The sequence below is a fragment of the Protopterus annectens genome, chromosome 8.part0 (genome assembly GCF_019279795.1).
Source record: "Protopterus annectens isolate FY-2018-M chromosome 8.part0, PAN1.0, whole genome shotgun sequence".
Lineage (NCBI taxonomy): Eukaryota > Metazoa > Chordata > Ceratodontiformes > Protopteridae > Protopterus > Protopterus annectens.
In genome coordinates, this window is record NC_056741.1 from 1,293,812,482 (window position 1) to 1,293,832,415 (window position 19,934).

The following is a 19,934-nucleotide window of genomic DNA, read 5'->3' on the forward strand; positions in this document are numbered from 1 at the left end:
TCAGCTATGATGTGCCCGTAAGTCCCTAAATACTGATCATTGTGGGTTTGGTGTATTTTTTGTCATTTTGGACTAATTCTGAGCATGTCTGGGAATTCCCACCCAGGTTACTAACATAACTAAAGAAAGCCTTGAGATTATCCTTAGTGTCCTGTGCAATTTTTCTCTTGAAGCTGGCCTTAGACGATTTTATGAGTGCCCGTAGTTTTTTGCTAATACTGATCAGAGATGCCTTCCCTTTTTGGGATTTTGCTCTATCATGTAGTAGCTTCCTCCTTCTATTGTATAGTTTGTTTATGGCTGGGGTCCACCAGACAGGACGTCTGCCTTTGGAGGATTGGGTCTTGGTTTTATTTGGGATTGCATGATCCATGCATTCCTGAAGGTGTTCATAGAATGCGTTTATAAAGGATTCTGCGGTCTGGGCCATATTTTCCACAGGCCCGGGGGCTTTGAAGGATTCCACCTCAGTTTTGAGGAGTGTGAAATTTGCTTTAGAGAAGTTTTTCACTGTGGTTTTCAGGGCAGGGGGTGGAGTCGGGATGTGAATATCCAGTGAGATTAGTCTATGGTCTGATCTTACCAGTGAGGGATACACTTCTGGTCTTGAGCACAGAGTCCCCATGTTGGTGATGATCAGGTCCAGTATGTTTTCAACTCTAGTGGGAGTGGTAACAAGTTGTTCCACAGCATTTGAGTTTATAAATTCTAGGAACCTTTGGGCTAGGGTGTTGGAGCTAGAGTAATGCTCCCAGTCTATGTTTGCGTAGTTGAAGTCGCCCAATATAATGGTGTTTGGAGAGACCTTCATATTTTCCAGTGTTCTCAGGAAAGCCGAGTGGGGTTCCTGGGTTTGGGAGGGTGGTCTGTAGCAGGCTATAAACTGGAAGGCAGTTTTACCCACTGTTAGTTAGACATGGATAGTCTCTGATGCTTTGTGCTGTGCCACCAACCTGGAGGTGTGGGCATCTTTGACGAATATTGATACTCCCCCTCCTTTTGTGGTACGGTCCAAGTTTTGGGGCCGAAAAGCATGGTATGAGGTATAACCTGGTAGTCCTGAGGTGCTCTCTGGAGCCTTGAACCAGGTTTCTGTTATTGCACAGATATCGATTTCCTCCATGCTAAGGAGAGTTTCGAGTGCGTGCATCTTGAGGTTTAGACTTCTGGCATTGAGTAGCATTACTCTTAGTTTCTTATCCCTTGTGATACCTATGGAGGTGGGTTTGTCTTTTGAGACTTGCCTAAAAAAGGCACTATGGGGGTAGCAAGAGCCTTTGCCAATATCCAAAAGCCCAGGGGTGACAGGTGCAAGCCATCCCTAGCGAAGCATCGTGGCTTGTCGAGTATGTCATCCCAGGCTGACAGGCATTGGATCCCCTTTAAATGACACCAATACTTAAGCCAATTGTTGAAATTGATCATCTTGTCTTCATATTGTGGCATCATTCTTGGTGAGGGTAAGATGCTACTCAAGGTCAGGGCCATACCGGCCTGGGCTACATGCTCAGAGAGCTCCTCTATGTCTCTTTTCATGTAGTCCAGGGAGGTACGTCTCAGGTCATTCACACCAGCATGGACAATGACTGAGTCATATTTGTACTTACCTTGGAGTGACCTGAGTGCTTGTGTTATGTGGCGGATCCTAGCGCCCGACAGGCAGCTCACCGTGACCTTCTCCTTGTTCAGCCTGGTGAGCGGGACATCAGTGTGCCTGACAATAGAGTCACCTATTACAAGTGTATCAGGTGTGTTGTTTAGCCTTAAGGGCTGTGAATGTTCGGCATACTGGCTTTGTGAGCTATGTGTTGCATGTGTTTTGTTTTGGGGTAGCGGTTGCTTGGGTGTCTGCTTTGGAGGTCTCTGCTGCTTAGGCAGATTTTTATTTAGAGCCTCGAGTATGTTTCTTGTGTGTTTATGTGTTTGGTTTGCTGTCGTGGTAGGTCTATGTGAGACTGGAATTGTAGTGAGTGTGGTTTCCTTCTCCTCCTGACTGGTTTCACCAGTACTGAGTTGAGAGAGCTTAGCCTCCAGTATGGCTATATGGTTGCATCTCTCACATGTGTTGGAATTTGTTGGGAGGAGGAGAGGGTTGTTTGTGTACATGAGGCAGTTGTAACATTGCCTCAAGATTCCCAGATTCACCAGCTGGACCGGAGAGGAGATTGAGGCAGTTGTAACATTGCCTCAAGATTCCCAGATTCACCAGCTGGACCGGAGAGGAGATTGACAAGAAAACAAAAGAACCAATGAAAACCAAATGAAATCTAAAGTCTGAGTACTGTATGCTACCCAGAACCTACAGCAATGTGTCTCTTACTTAGAGCAATCAGTATTTAAGTCCAAGATGACTCTTACACCAAAGCCAAACAGATTTACTCATAATAGAACATAAAATGCAGAAACAGTATCATGCAATATAGAACACAGTTCCAAAAGCTAGGCAACTTAAGTGCAGGTAAAAAAGTACTTTCTTTTTAATAAGTTCACTATTGACTGATGCTTAAAAATTGGATAAAGTGTTAGGAGATCATAAGATTCCAAGCTAACAGGATTCTGATAGGTATCTTCCACTTAGAGGAAGTCATATTGCCACAAGCAAATCAGTAAATGGCTGACATGTTTGCAGTGCAAGGAACTTAAGTGGCTACAGAAGACATAATCTTGACAACTAAGTAATACATTTCAACAGAATTTTGAAACAAAGAAGCAGGTTGGAGGCACTACTTCTACACAGCAATGCAGTTTGGGCAGCCAGGGAGAGGGAGAGTAGGTTCCATTTTTCTTTAGACAGCAGGTTACCTGCTTCACAGTGTCGAGTGCTCTTATTTCTGGAGAAACTAGAAAGAGCAATGCATCTTGGGTGACCAAGAAGAGTAGGCTGACTGACAAACTGTACAACCGGCTTATAGTGAAATAACTGGATGTTGCCTAGAAGCTACTAGAATGAAATTAATAGCACTACAGTGAGATTTTATTTTTAATATTTATTTTAGGTGCTGAAGTCTCTAAAATAAGTTCTAAGAGTGCTTCCACACAAACTTCAAGATCTTGGTTACATTTTTAAAAAGCGTAACCACCATTAAATTCCCTTACAGTTCTTAAATGTAATGATAAAGTTTTGTTCAGGTAGACAAGACTACATGGTGGCATTACTTTAGTAGCTGATTTCTTCAAGAGTTAAAAAAATAGAACAAGATCTTGGGATGGCATTCTATGTTTAGTAATACTGGCTCTGTCTCTTTCATTTAGATGCTCCACCAATGAACAACCTTCTGAACCTAAGCGAATCGGTGAAGAATGACATCATGACAGCAGAAGGCATCCTGCTGCTTGTCTTAGTTGTCATACCTGGGACAGTGCTGCTGTGTAAGGTGAGGCTGTCTAGTGAGAGCCATGGTAAAAGAAGGTCATTTAACTTTAAATACATTAAAGTACATAATGGTATGTGAAGGGCTTTCCACTCTTATAGAGTGACCAGGAGAAACCATATAGTTGTACAGATGAGGGGGTTACATAAATATTAATTAGCATTACTGATAGAGGAGTATGATGGTACAGAGCTCAGTGAGGGCACTTAACAGCACAGATGGATAATGGGGACGACAAAACTACTTAATGCTGTAAATGAGGGGGCCAAATAACTGTACAGCGTGATAACCTTATAATGATACCTTAGAGAATGAATAGCCATATTGTTCCTAAATGTTTTTAAAAACAGTAAGCAGTGATTATGTAAGAAACGTGGAATCTTATACAGTGAAGACACAGCAAGAGGCTACATTAAAACACACAGTGATGTAAGGCAGAACATTTAAATGAATACAAGTATAACTAATGAGCTGTTTACTCATGAAGAAGAAAGAAGGGGATCACATAACTATCCCCAGTCTAAGTTTACACTACTGCGCACAGTAATAACTAATGCATGAAATAACTATTCACCCAGAGCTGCACACAGTCATGTTCATTATATATTTCATTGTAACAGTAAATACAGTTAGGACTTAGCCACTGCAGGCCTGATGTTCGACCCATCTTCCAGAACTTAGCACCCATCCTTCCCCAGGGCAGGTAGACATCCTCCCCCTTGATATGAGGACATCAGTGACCTAAGAGAAATGTCTGCCACTGCGATCTTTGGTTCTTTTTTGTCACATTTCATATCAAGGTTGATGCGCAGTTCCAAAATGTATTCACTCTGTCATTTGGCCTGGCTCCACATATCACAGATAAGAAGCCCATTGGAGAAAGTTTATTATCCTATTTCAGTGCTGTATTTTTTGTGCATGTCTTGTATAGCTTTTGGGGAATCAAGGTTCACTAGTTGTCAGATTCAAAATCTGAAAAAGGTTGATAACTTCATTGCCTGTGGGAAGCAAATTCCCCACAAATATTTTTATGTTAAATGTGTTTTTTTTTTGCTTGGAGCCTAAACATATTGGATCAGCTGTCTTCACTGTGCAAGTTTCAACTTGAAGAAAAGTATAGAGTAAAATCTCTCCAGAAGTATCTTGGTTAGAAAAAGTCACATGTCTGGCCAAAGACAACTATGGCATTGGCAAAATCCTTCCCTGATGTCCTTTCTAGAAAAAAAAAATCTTTTTGAGAAGTCCTTTAAGGAGAAGTACTAGGAGACTAATAGCACCTCATCTGAGGTTGGAGGTTTCCTTAGGCTTGAGGGTGCTGGTTCAGTGAAGTGCTTTTGCAACCCCCTTATCCCAACATCTACTTCCACCGAAGACACTTGGTTGATGACATGTCCTCCCAAGCCAAATCCCTTCATGTGTTGGTCAGTTCAGACACTTCTCTGTGGACATCTGATTTTGACATTTGTGTTGCTATAACTGAGAGACAGACGAGATTGGGTGGAGTCCACTCAGTCCTTGTTTTTGAAGAGGTTGCTGTTCTCAGACTGAGATCTCAGACATCTGTATTCTGAGCTCTCTATGGCTGTTTCATTCCATGATCCCAGGACCAAGCCATATAAGCATAAGCAAATGCCCACTATCTTGCCTCTTCAGCTTCTGACTGGGACCTCTTTTTCAAACTCCACACCAAGCTCCCTTCCAAGACCTGGTAAAGCTGGCTTAGGATTTTGTCTTTTTCCTAATGAACATTAACCCATCTGCTGAAAAGAAATCAGTGTTAGGGATTTGTTCTTTTGGAAAGAAGAAGAGATGTCTCCCCTTCTGAAGATTTACTCTTCTGATTCAGAGGCATATGAACTGCCCTGGGTGGATCAGATGTCCTTCCTCTCTGCTTATGAGTCTGACATTGAGAACACCCTATTATTCGCATCCCCACCAGAGGATATCTCATTTGAAAGACCTTTTAAAGGATGAAGAACCACTTCAAATAGGAGGCCAAGGAATTCACTCTGGTCCAGGTTAGATCCAGGGAGCTCCAGGGCCTTCTTTAGACTGCCCAAGCCGTTTGCCATTTCTCTAGTAACTAAAGCCTTGGTGATGCATCTGCTAATGCATCTTTGATGCCTGATTCCCAAGCTCCTACTCCTGGAAAGCCTGATTTTTTTTTACAAGGGGAGGATTCCTTCCAATACTTGTATAAGAACCCTCCTGCAGCTCCATCATTGATGTCCATGGATGCCAGCAAGGTGACTGTTGTGGCTGCATCATGGAATACAATTCTCCATGTCAGAGATAAGTAGATTCTTGACAGACTGTGGAAGAAGATATACATCTTTGCTACACAAGCCTTCATGGCTTTAAACAACCAGACACACATGCTGAAGTTCCAGAGGATTTTTCAGCCTCAACCTAAGCACAAATTTGAGAACATACAGGACAATGACCTAAAAGACAAAGTAATTGCATTGCACAATCTCAGTTCCCAGGTGGCCAGGCATTCCATAAAATGTGAACATGATACTGTGGATGCACCATATAGGGCAAGAGCTGCAGGGTCAGTGTGAATCATACATGCTTGGCTAAGGATCTTTTTAACGCTTCATTGGAAAAGGAGCTTCTGTATGGACCCTCTGCAGAATAGGTATTCAAGAAAATAGAGGGAAATGTGAAAACTACTCAGTCTGTCAAGTATTCTTTTCTCTGCCCTGTACCAAATGACAATAGAAACTACATCATGAAAAGCTGGCCTTTATGCCAGAGACAAGAAAAAGTCAAACAACAATAAGAAAAATGGCAAGGTGACTGATAAAGAAAGCACTGGGGCCCTCAGGGCTGAGACTCAGAGAGGGGATAACTATGACTTTCATGACCCTCCATTTGCATTTCCAAAAACCACCTAACACATAACCTCAAACATTCCCAATCCATCACCTTTTGTACACTAAACTGGGGGGAGGCTATGCTTGTTTAATGAATGACATTTGCACAAGACAAATTGGCACTAAAGAATGCGATACAGGGATACAGACTGCAGTTCATAAAAATACCACACTTCTTAGATATCCCTTCAGTTCACGCAGATCAGACACTTAGTTCAGTCTGTTCTGCATGAACTGCTCATACAGGAGACCCTAAAAGAGTGCTAAAGGGGAAGAAAGTACAGGATTATACTCCAGACTGTTTCTAGTTACAAAGAATGACAGACTCTGTAGATCAATTCTACATCTGTCATGGCTAAAAATGTTCTTAAAACTGTCAAAATTCAAAATGCTATCCATGCAAAGTCTTCTTCTACAGAAGTTTCTATGGGTTTACTTGGTCAATCTAGATCTGAAGGATGTCTATCTACATAACCCCTCAGCCATCAGACACAGAAGAGGTCTTAGGTTTTAAGCAGGGGATTCCCATTATCTCCTCTCCTCTTCACATCTTGATTTATCTGCTGTACCCTCGGTGTTCACAAAATGAGTGGCTTTAGTAATTGCATTTTGCAAAACCAAAGGTATTCGTATCTATTCCTACCTGTACGATAACCAAAGGTATTCATATCTATTCCTACCTATATGATAACCAAAGGTATTCGTATCTATTCCTACCTATATGATAACCAAAGGTATTCATATCTATTCCTACCTGTATGATAACCAAAGGTATTCGTATCTATTCCTACCTGTATGATAACCAAAGGTATTCGTATCTATTCCTACCTGTATGATAACCAAAGGTATTTGTATCTATTCCTACCTGTATGATAACCAAAGGTATTCATATCTATTCCTACCTGTATGATAACCAAAGGTATTCATATCTATTCCTACCTGTATGAGAACCAAAGGTATTCATATCTATTCCTACCTATATGACTGTCTGATCCAAGTACCAGCCTTGGAGGATACCCAAAAATCCCTCTAATCCACTCTAATTTACTTTCAGATTAGTGCTTTCTCTAAACCTGTCAAAGTTCTACATGATACCCTCTAGGAAGTCCTATCCCTGGGAGCACTGCTGAATGTAGAGCATTCCCGTTCCCTCAGACAATGTACTCTTTCTAGCAAACTACTTCTGGTCAATAACTCTGCTGAGTCAGATTTATGCAAAGGAGTTTCTAAGACTGCTGGGCTTCATGAGGAAGCCAGAATGGTGCCTTAGAACTAGATGCATCTGACATTCCCTGTCTCTACAGTTCCTTATTTCACTGCTTTCCTCAATCAAAAGAGAGCTTGCATAGCAGATTCAGCAAGTGGAACCCTAGTCAAGGAATGACCTTCAAACTGCATCCAGTCACCCAGATGCTCATCAAGAATTCCTCTTACTTTGCCTGGGGAGCTCACTGAGGTGAACTGAGGATCCAGGGAACACGGGATTATAACCAGAGGGAAAGACACATCCGTACTGAAGAACGAATGGTGGTATTCACATGAGGATCCAGGGAACACGGGATTATAACCAGAGGGAAAGACACATCAGTACTGAAGAACGAATGGTGGTATTCACATGAGGATCCAGGGAACACGGGATTATAACCAGAGGGAAAGACACATCAGTACTGAGGAACGAATGGTGGTATTCACATGAGGATCCAGGGAACACGGGATTATAACCAGAGGGAAAGACACATCAGTACTGAAGAACGAATGGTGGTATTCACATTAATAAAAGTTTTCAAAACAGTTTGGCCACCAGGACCATACACATCACAATAGACAACGTGGCAGTGGTGTGGTACATCAACAAGCAGGGGGTCTCACTCCTACCTGTTGCACAGGCAGGTTGACTGTGCAAGCATGGGAGTCATGTGTGGCCCTCAGGGCAAGCATGGGAGTCGTGTGGCCCTCAGGGTATCATACATTCTGTCTTAGGAAAACTAATTGTCAGACCAGCTAAGCAGGAATAAGTGGATGCAGAAGAGGGACATTTTTCTGAATTTAATTTACAGTTGGAATGTGTCAGAAATAGACCTTTCTGTTTCTTCACTAAACAGATAGCTCAAGAAGGTTTGTACCAAGGCAATATTAGTGGAAATCTGGGCAACAAAAGCCCTCTCCATCAGCTAGGTAGACCTATTTTTCTAAGGTTTTCCTCCAATATCTCCTAACCACCGATTGAAGGAAAAATTTTAGAAAGATATGTCTACCTAGCTGATGGAGAGGGCTTCTGTTACTCAGATTTCCACTATCTCCTAACCACCGATTCCTGCGGTTGAGTGGCCTCCGAAAGACATGCGTGAATGGGCGTGCCTTTGCTGAAGGTTGGGTGTCAGGCTGGCAACTCGGCACCATAAAAATCTACTGCCAATCATTAGCGGACCGGAGTTCCGCTGTGGCGACCCCTAACCGGGAAAAGCCGAAAAGACAAACATCTCCTAACCACTGATTGATACAAAAGATCAAAGATGAAAGTCCAAAAATGCTATTAGAATCCAGCTTATGGCCCAGACAGCATTGGTCCTCCATGCTACTAGCCTGGTAAGGATAGAATGTGTTCTGCTGTCCCAATGTGTGGACATCTTGACCCAGAACTAGGGGTCACTTACATTCCAAACTGAAAGTTCTAATGCTTACAGCATGATTGATTTTTTCAGGCCACCCTCTCCACTTCTTATCATCATGGAAGCATTTCCTTAAAGGAGTCCTGCATTTTAGATCAACCAAAAACAGAAAGCTCTAGGACTTCAGCTGTCTCTAGAAAAGCTTACCTGACCTCTCTTTGAAGCAGCTACTTCTGCTTTTTTAAAATGTGTTGCATGGAAAACCAATTTATTAGACCTCTTCCTAACTTTTGTAATATGACTATTTTTAATCAGGCTAACTTCCTGCCTGTGTTTTCCTAGCTCCTCAGAGCAAAACAGAGAATATTTTATACCCCCTTTATGTGTATAGACAACTGAGACATTACTGGGTGAAGTAAGGCAATCTGAACAGCTGTTCATTTTTTATAAAGGGAGACGAAAGGAAGCCTGTTTCCAAGTAAACAATATCAAAATGTCTAGTATACTATACTTGCTTCTTTTTCAGCTTTCTTGGCAAGACAATACCATGGCAGGTTAAAGGTCACTCCACTAGGGACCCAGGAGCCAGTGCTGCACTTCTGAGAGGGGACAGTAATCAAACTGTCCTACTTGCAGTTACATGGTCATCTTTCCATACTTTCTTTGAGCAATGTAAACTGGTTACCACCTCTAGAATAAGGGTGTAGCTTGCCACAGCTATCCTACAGATCATCTTGCAACCTATTCCCACTCAGGGCCAGCAACCCACTGGTCCATATGCTTTGGAAATTTCAAAAGTCTGATTAGCAACAGTGAAACATATGATGAGCATAGTACAGTGTGTAGAAACTGACCATAATTATAGATGTTTGGGTATGTTCACTGTTACTGTATTATTTCCACCCCACCTGCCCTCTGGTTCCTTTCCAGTCGGCTTCTATGGGTTGAAGTGGGTGCCCAAGTCACCCTTCTCCCTACCTTATATTTCTCTAGTACCCTGACGAGGCACTCACCTTTCTCAGAGTTGATCTCTGCCTTGGCAAGATTGCTTGCAGGCCTTCTGGTTGGGCTTACCCATGGAAATCCTTGTTTCCAAGCTAGTTGCTGCTCTTTCCAGACCTCTCTTTTGTATGGAAAGGGACCAGGGTAAGAAAGAGCAAAACATATTCTAGGAAGACATCCCTCTCATATCACTGACATCCTGATGTTCAAGGGAAAGGCATCTGCCCAGTCTAAAGGGGGAAGGGAATGATGTAAAAATTCACTCTAATACTTGAACAACATGGTAGCCTTGCACAGAGAAATGTAACATAATGCACATGGTGACACACGAGGGACCACATAACAGTATGCAGTGACAGCAAATCAGCAGTATAAGTGGACCTTATAGTCATTCCAACTGCATACAGTGATAACTGTTCAGCAACATTTCGATATGCAGTTGTACCAGAAGGACTACGTCTAAGGAAGTGTATACAATGATAATTAATCATGAACATATCTGGGCACATTGATATTCAGTCAGAAATATAAGTGCACATGCTACCTGAGATACTGGGATCATTTAGCAGTACACAGAGATAGCTAGTAAACATAATTGCACACACTGACACCCTGGGGGATGCACAACCATGCATATTAATAAATAATCAGCAGCATAACTACTTACAGTAATTGAAAGAACACGTAACTGCATTCTTTGGTATTAACAGAGATTGACATCTGATGTGTGGCATATTTGCATGCAGTCGTATCTGAGGGGCCATGTAAATGTATCCAACAATAAATTAATCAGCACTGTAACTGTACTAAGTGATAAAATGAGGAGCAGTATAACTTCACAGTGATCCAAGATGGGGGCATAACTATGTGTAGTGATAACTGAGGAGTGGTATTACCATCTGCAGTGATACTGATGGGAGACATAAGTCTGCATTGATAGCTGAGGAGCAGTATACCTGTATGCAGTGATATCTTATGGGGGATATAACTGTACTTACTAATAACTGTGGGACAATGCATCTACTTACAGTAATACTTGGGGTCACCAATGTACATAGTAATAAGCAGAGAAACAGTATGCCTTTTAAATCATACAATAACTAATGGGAAATAGAAATGGATACAGTGATAAATGAAAATCCATGTAACTGTTAACAATAATACCTGATGGGTGACATAGCTGTATACAGTGATAACTGAGGGACATTGGAACTGTGCACCATGACACCTTTCTGACAGTATAACTCTATACAGTGATAAATGAGGGGCAGTGTAACAATGTACCACGATACGATACCCTATTATGAATGAAAATGTAGTCATACATACCTTGTCCCCTGTACTCATCACTTATTAGACCTATGATTGAGTACAATGCCCGGATAAAGGGTCTCAAAATATGGACCAATGGATGGCTAGGCTTATAAATGCCCTTGGGCAGATAGCCTAGTATGAACCTATGAACCTATGAACTATATACTGAGATAAGTGAGGGAACATGACTGTACACAGTGATAAGTGAGGGTCAGTGTGTCTGTGCATTGTGATATATTACTGGGGGCATAACTGTATGCAGTGATAAATGAGGGGCAGTGTAATAATGCACCATGATACCTTAATGTGAACTTAACTGTATACGGTGATAAGTGGGGGGATATGTAACTATACACAATGATACCTTAATGTGAACATAACTGTATTCAGTGATAAATGGGGTGGTGTAATAATGCACAATGATACCTTAATGTGAACTTAACTGTATGGATGAGGGGCAGTGTAACAATGCACCAAAATACCTTAATGTGAATGTAACTATATACAGTTATAAGTGAGGGACAGTGTAACTGTGTACCATGATACCTTTCTGGGAACGTAACTGTACACCATGATAAGTGAGGGGCAGTGTAACTGTGCACCATGATAAGTTAATGTCAACATAACTGCACACAGTGATGGGTGAGGGGCAGTGTAACTGTACACCATGATACCTTAATGTGAACATAACTGTACACAGTGATAGGTTAGGGGCAGTGTAACAGTACACCATGATACTTGTGAGCATAACTGTATACAGTGATAAGTGAGGGACGGTGTAACTGTTGTGATACCTTAATGTGAACATAACTGTATACAGTGATAAATGAGGAGCAGTGTAACTGTACACCCTGATACCTTAATGTGAACATAACTGTACAGAGTGATAAGTGAGGGGCAGTGTAACTGTTGTGATACCTTAATGTGAACATAACTGTACACAGTGATAAGTGAGGGGCTGTGTAACTGTTGTGATACCTTAAAGTGAACATAACTGTACACAGTAATAAGTGAGAGAACAACTTTACACAGTGATAAGTCAGGGGCAGAGTAACTGCTCACAAGCATACCTAATGAAGAATATAACTGTGTAAGGTTGAGAATGGCAGAGCAGTGTAACTGTGGCAAAGGGGGATAATAAGCAACACTCTGTATATATTATAAGAAATATTTCAGCATAATTATTCTAAAAAAGTTACTTGTAATATTATTTTTGATAAGGGGGTTCACAGTCATATTTAACTACTGACTAACAAAGTGATAAGAAAACATGTGAAAGAGCATTAACCACTATCAATCAATAACTGTTTTAATCACAAGGAGGCGACATCCATTGACACATTTTCTCTGCAGCAGCCATAATTTAAGAAAAACAAGTTTTTAATTATCCTGTTTGTCAAGCATAACGTTCTGATTTTACATTTCTTACTTTCAGCAATGTTAAATGACCTTACTGCTGATTTTTTCTATCTAAACAAAATAATTTCTTACTAGCCATTTTAAGACATGTTTATTTATTGTTATATGCAGGACAAACTACAGCACCAGCCTTTCATTCTGACAAATATGTTTCACTTATTTGTATTTGTCATGATGATAATATGTGTCAGTCAGTTTTACAATTACAAGGAATGGATATTTCAAGTATTAGAGCAAACACTTTACACCATATTTATTTGCAGTCACTAAAGACTATATGCCTGATATATGTATCCAAGATGATAATAGTTTAAGCTATTAGGAGTACATTTTAGTACACCTGTACATACAGAGAAGTAATTTGTTCCAGCCTGCCTGGCCAAGTACTGTTACTTGTTTGTCTTTTTGACTTTTGCTGGTTAGGGAACGCCACAGCGAAACTCTGGTCCGCTAATGATTGGCAGTTGATTTTTATGGTGCCAAGTTGCCAGCCCAACACCCAACCTTCAGCGAAGGCACACCCATTCACACATGCCTTTCAGAGACCACTTGACTGCAGGGAGGGCATGCAGACTCCACACAGAAGGCACTCCAGCTGAGAATCGAACAGGAGAACCTCTTGCTGTGAGGCAACAATGCTACTGCTGTAGCGCCACGAATGCCAAGTACTTAAGACATTTAAAACACAGTTTTCTCTTTTAATAGATGAGACAAAAAAATCATACACAACAATTTAAGCAGAAATGTATGTATAAGAATGTGGCACACTGGGAAATACATACTTTTTCTCATATAGAAACAGGCAGTTCTGATGCACACTGTGATATAAGTGCATGCACCAATCATCAAACAGAATTAATCCGTAGTATCATAGCAGAATACTAGGCTATTGACCCAAGGGGGCTTTTAAAGTCTGGCCGTGTGTCCCAGTAAAATTTGATAGGTTTTGTTTTAAGGCGTATATATACCTATGCATGGGTGTTGAGTATTTTAAGCTTTCTGTCTCTCTCTCTCTCTCTCTCTCTCTCCCTAATAGAGAGAGATGTGCCAAACAAGAGCTATATTTACAATTCTCCATCTACTGATCCAAGATTTGCTTGAATAGGTACAGGGATGAACTCTGCTCACATACAAATGACTTTACATAAACTGACCACTAGGGGGCACATATCCTTCCACAGGTAAACATAGTCTCACTCCTGGACCTTGCAGTACACATTTGCTTAGGTTCATTAATTTGTTGAACAAACTCAAGACCTACAGATGAGCTTATTGGCTTGGATCCCATGTTGGGACTTATGGGTGTCCTCACAGTCATCTGTTTTCTTCCTGAAGATATGAATTGATGGGCTGAGTTTAACCAAGAGGGAGATTTTATTCCACAGAAGTGGGAGTCTTTGAGATATGAAGCTGCTATATTTCACAGTATGTTGATATTAGTTTTACCAAGGATGAGTGCTCTGTTTTGTTCAGGTCACCAGGGTGTAGACATTCTAAGCAAAAGGTTTCAAATAATTTATAGTCCTTTAATGGTCTATGTGTCAGGCATAGGTTTCCTCTGAAAAGGTGATTAGATATACAAACTGCAGAGATGCTATTAGAAGCATAGCTGGCTCAATCAACACCCTGTGCCAATACCACAACCGAATGCCGCACTCCATCAGCTTTTAAAGTGAATAACCCTATTGCTATAATAACATCCGCACCCACCCAGCTATCTCTTCCACTGAAGTGCAAAAAAAAAAAACTGCTCCTTTTTACTGGCGATGCTTTAGCTCCTGTTTCTTTGCTCTGCCCAAAACCTCCTCCTGCACATTAAAAAAAATGGTTTCTTCTTTTAACTGTAGCAAACAGTTGCTACAGTTTATACCCCGCCTGCATGAAGCACTACAGTGCTCATATACTAGTTAAAGTCTTAATTTAAACTGTAGCAAATTGCTTGCTACAAATATAACAAACAGTTGCTACAGTTTATTACTTGCCTGCATTAAGAACTATGGCACTCATATTAGTAAAAAAAAAAAAAAAAAAACTTCTTGTCTTCTTGTATTAAGCTATAAATGTAGCAAACAGTTGTCACAGTTTAGACCACAAATGGAGTGCTGTAGCACTCGGGTTTGACCGCAAGTACAATCGTGGCTTTTTTAAATGCCAGTACTGCACTAAAGAATGCTTGGGGATGATGGCTGGCCAATCACACCCACTCAACACTTTGCAGCCGGGGCCATTGCCCCTCTTTTCCCACCCTAAGTATGCTTCTGGATGTTATTATTTTTGGTTGTAAGACAAACTCTGAAGCCATTCAATATGTGTAATTGTACCTTCTCCAATAACACAAAATGATATGTCACTAGGCTACAGAAGTGGGTACCGTACTATAATTGTTCTGATAAGAGCTATATAATGGACGGTTATCTTTCTGGCAAAGCACTGAACATCGTGGATGGCTTTACATTTTGCTGATGATAATTGCCATATGGTATCCAATGAAAAGTTAACAGCTACAAGGAATCCAAGGTCTTTCACTATGTTGTCATCTTTTAATTGTTACCTAATAGTAGTGTATAAAGTGAGTTTTTACCAAATGCCAGAATGCTACATTTTTGACAATGAAGGCCATTATTACTACACACCTTTCATTGCTGTCTGAAGGGAGGTTGTATCAGCAAGGTAAGGACAATAATCCCAAGTTTACAGTCTCAGGTTATTTGATAAGCCAAACAATGGAGTCAGTTTTGACATCTGAAAAAAAAGATGCCAAATGGGAATGGCCTCAGGACAAACAGAGAGAAATCCACTGGTGAAGCTGAGTCTTCATGTTATTGGCAGATGGGCTTCAGACGAGGATACAGTAAAATTGACTCAATGGATGATCACTGAAACATCGAGACCTGCTTTTACAATTCCTGGAATGCTGAGATTGAATTGCCAAAAAAATGGACTTACATATACTAAGTCTGAGATGGCCATTTCTTGGAATATTTTGTTTTCTCAGAGATATGGCAGTCTCAGAATATGGTACATAAAAGTTTGGTGTGTGTGTGTGTATGTGTGTGTGTGTGTGTGTGTGTGTGTGTGTGTGTGTGCGCGTGCGCGCACGTGTTGGGGGGATTGCTTCTAACACTGGGGGTGCAGGGGCAAAGAAGCTTAAAGCAGAAGAACGATGATGGATATTCACTCTTCTGCATTTTCTTTGCTTTTTCTAATGTTTTGACATTCAGTGATTCAACAGGGAGCACTTCTAGCCATAGCCCATGACATTCCTTTTGCAGGTCATATGAGCATAAAGTATGTATTATGCAAAACTTTTGTTGGTCTGGGATTGCAAGGGATGTACCAGGGTACTACAGGACTTGTGAGCAGTGCCAAAAGGTAGACAAGGCAGGAGACAAGGTCAAAGCTCTTTTGATGCCTTTGCCTGTGACTGAGAAGCCATTTCAGAGGGTAGCTATGGATATTGTGGAGCCTCTGAGTACCCCAAGTTACACAGGGAAGAAGTATATCCTAGTGGTAGTTGACTATGCTACTAGATACCCCGAGGCAATGGCTCTGTCCTCCACTGAGTCAGAGAAGGTGGCAAATGCTTTGTTAGAGTTTTTCAGCAGGGTAGGTTTCTCAAGAGAAGTACTGACTGACAGAGGTGCCAATTTCATGTTAGATCTGCTGGCGCTTGTTTGTGGAAGCATTGTGGGGTGAAGCACCTAAATACCACCCCATACCATCCCCAGACTAGTGGGCTTGTGTAGAGGTTAAACACTACACAAAAGACCACACTACGGTCATTTGCAGACCAGTTTAAGAGAGAGTGAGACAAATATTTGCCACATCTGTTGTTTGCTTACAGAGAGGTACCACAGGAATGCACAGGCTTTTCACCCTTTGAATTGCTGTAGGGGAATAGGGTGGGGGGAACCTTTAGATTTGATTCATGATGAGTGGGAGGGTGTGTGTGAATCCCACAAAGAGTCTGTTGTGGCATATGTCTTAAACCTCAGTACAAGGCTCAGGGAGCTTATGGGCTTGGCCCTGGAGAACCTGGCAGGAGTCCAACAGCAGAAAAAGTTCTGGTATGACAGGGATGCTCAAGCTAGAGAGTATACTGTGGGGCAGCAGGTGATGGTTTTCATTCCTGTCAGAAACAATAAGCAGGCAGCTTGGGAGGCACCCTTCAGAGTGGTAAGTAAGGTCAGTGATATTGACTACATTTTAATACTGCTAAGCAGGAGGCAGGGCCCCAAATTGTACCATGCTGACTTGAAATCTTACCATGACAGGGAGGCCCTGATGCTGAGTATTTGCAGTAGAAGGCAGGAAGAGTCTAAGGAGGATCTATGTCTACAGTGAGCCAGCCAGCAAAATGCCAAGTTACTATGATGGAGCCTAGAGTTGTAGGCATATGATATGACAGTGCAGGACTGCAGTGGGGTTAGCAATGCCAATGCAGATGGGCTCTCAAGACAGGGTATAGGATAACATATTCCCAGATAGGCTCATTTCCCTTAAGCAATGTTTCTCAAGGGGCACCTGAGAAACTATCTTGATTATTCAAAGGGGGGAGAGGTGTGATGATAGGAGGTATTGCCAGCCATGCCAGGAGTAATAGGGCAGTGGATTTTTAACATATGCCAGCACAGCTAGCTGGAATTTTGTAAATAATTATATGTCATTTGTATATCAAACTGATTTGTACAAATGCTTGTGCTGAAAATGTATTTGTGAGGTTTGCTTGTGTTAAAATGTATCAACAGTGTGCCTTGCTAGAAGGAAAATGGATGGACATGCATCATTTTAACTGTTTAAATGTATACATTGTAATGGCATATACTGAAGTGAAGAGGTTAATCTTACTCCACCTGACTTTGCAAAATATTCTTGAAATTAAATTACTTTATGGGTTAAGACATAAAGATGTTATCCCACAGTTCTGAATGGAGTTAGAGATGCAATGTCTGTGCTAGAGAATAGGTTGCATTTCCTGTAGGAAGAGTGAAGTGGTTGCATGTTTTTTATGACTTCCAGCAGCTGCACCACATCTGATCAAAAGCTCTATCTGTGTATATTGTAGCACATAGGTGCTAAACCTTGGTAGCTTCTAACGATGAGGGATAGTGCGAGAAACAGATTCAGATGACCAGATGTATATGATGTCATTCTGTACAGAAATAATGTTTAAATATTAGAAGAGACTGAATTCTCAGCAGCATTCTGTATTCTGTCTTGGATCTGACAATAAGGCCCACTCACCCAAATCATCTTGCCGTGCTCTATTCAGTAAGTAACTTAACCAGGGAACAGTAATTCTTTTAGATTAGTTAGGAAAATATAGTGAGAGTAGAAATACTGTTTTTCAACAACTGTGTGAAACTTTTCATCGGTATTGTTTTTTTATATTCCCCATGATGAAACTCTGGTGTTTACAGTAAATAGATATTTAGTATTTTCTTGTTCTTTTATTATTTATTATTAAATATATTTAAACTTTTCATTGTGGCTAGTCCTTTTTTAGAAAATATTTAAACTTTGAGAGTATTTGCACATATTTATTTGGTGATAACTCTGACCACTCCTGAAAGCCTGGCTGTTTGGTCAACATTACTATTTGTATTAATATTAACTTCACTCAGTATAATTGGGTACCCTTTTAAGAACCTTATAGTAACTGACTGGTGGGAATGAAACTATCTTATAGTCTGGCAAAGTTGGTAGAGTGGGTAATCTGTGCCAGCTTTTCCCAGGTGTGTGTGTGTGTGTGTGTGTGTGTGTGTGTGTGTGTGTGTGTGTGTGTGTGTGTGTGTGTGTGAAAATAAAATCTCAGATATTATGTGTGTTAGCTACTTGGAGCAGAGACATGAAGTACTGGTTTTACAGTGTAGTGGGGAGCTTTACTGGGGACCTGGAGGGAGACAGATAGAGACACTCAGAGCCTGGGCTGAGTGTGTGCCCTTTGTGCTCTTAAGCAAAATTGTGCTTGATGCCAGGAGATCTGTATCTGGAAATACTGTGTGTATTCATTTGTATTGCAAGTGAACGTCTCTCTCCAGTGTCAGTGGTGAGGATTCAAACTCCTCAACTACTGGCCCAGTATGGGGACATCACAGAGATGATGATGGTGATGATGCTAAAGAGAGTGTGTAGCAAGGGAGATAGCTAAAACAAGTCACAGAATTCAGGCAATGTCTGAAACCTTCAGCTGAGATGACTGAAAGGAATAGCTCAAGTGTTGTGGTGCTCAAGTAGCAAATATTAAATTCAGTCATATCCATCCATCCTCCCTCAACCCCTTTTCCCATTTCTGCATATGGGGTTGGTACATCACTTCAACAGTGACAATCATCTAGAGCCAATATTCACACCACCAGGTGGCTAGTAATCATATATTATTTTAACCAGAAAAGACCCACTAAATACATATCTTTTAAATAAATGAATAATGCAAATAAAAAGATGATTTATATAGATATGCCAATATATGATTGTATGCATGTGTTATTTTAGATGGCTTGCAGAATGGTTACTGGTGAAAGGAGCGCCACAATTGTATGATTTATATAAGATGTAGCAATACGGTTGGAAACCACTGCACACAGAAATACCTAGTGTATGTCATTACATATATTGCTGAAAAATAAATAAGATTAAAAAAGTATGTGTGTGTGTGTGTGTGTGTGTGTGTCTATATATATATATATATATATATATATATATATATATATATTTGACAGGTGTGCGAGACTGACAATCACTGGCGTTAGGGAATATGCTCCTTCCCTGTGAATTGTGTGGTTTCAGGATTAGTATATATAATTAGTAGGGGATGTAGGGGTGCAGAGGGGCTTTCCTTCCTGCAAAAAACAGTAGTTTTCTTTTGCATTGTCCAAGGTTGTGCCATGAAGCATGCTCCTTAGGGAGTCAATCATTTTTTTTGACCTTATGCAGTCAATGTTTTTAGTTTCAGTCTATTAAAGTTTAGATTAACTTCAGTAGATCTATATATATATATATATATATATATATATATATATATATATATATATATATATATATATATATATATATATATATATATATATATATGGTTTACTATCAAAATCTCAATGCTGACAATAAAACTTATTTACTATCAAAAGTCAATGTCAAATTCCTGCATATTAAGTAGGTGAAAATGTCGAATCTGCTGAACGAATTCAGCAGATTCAACATTTATGTAGAATATCACATGCAAAGTCCATATAGGAGCAAAGGTAAGTGAAATGTTTACACTGCTATTCAAATTTTTGCAGGGACAAACCCCCCCACACCCCCTGCAAACTATATATTCCAACTGACTCGGAAGGGATCAA

General features: G+C 40.6%; 1 protein-coding gene across 1 annotated transcript in view; it reads left to right on the plus strand.

Moving 5' to 3' along the window:
- The window catches only part of CD79A (CD79a molecule), a 43,229-nt gene that overhangs the window by 2,882 nt on the left and 20,413 nt on the right, over positions 1–19,934 (plus strand). The window contains exon 2 of the mRNA XM_044079429.1: positions 3,253–3,374. Within this exon, the coding sequence (XP_043935364.1) occupies positions 3,253–3,374 (122 nt within the window). The remainder of the gene's footprint in view (positions 1–3,252; positions 3,375–19,934) is intronic.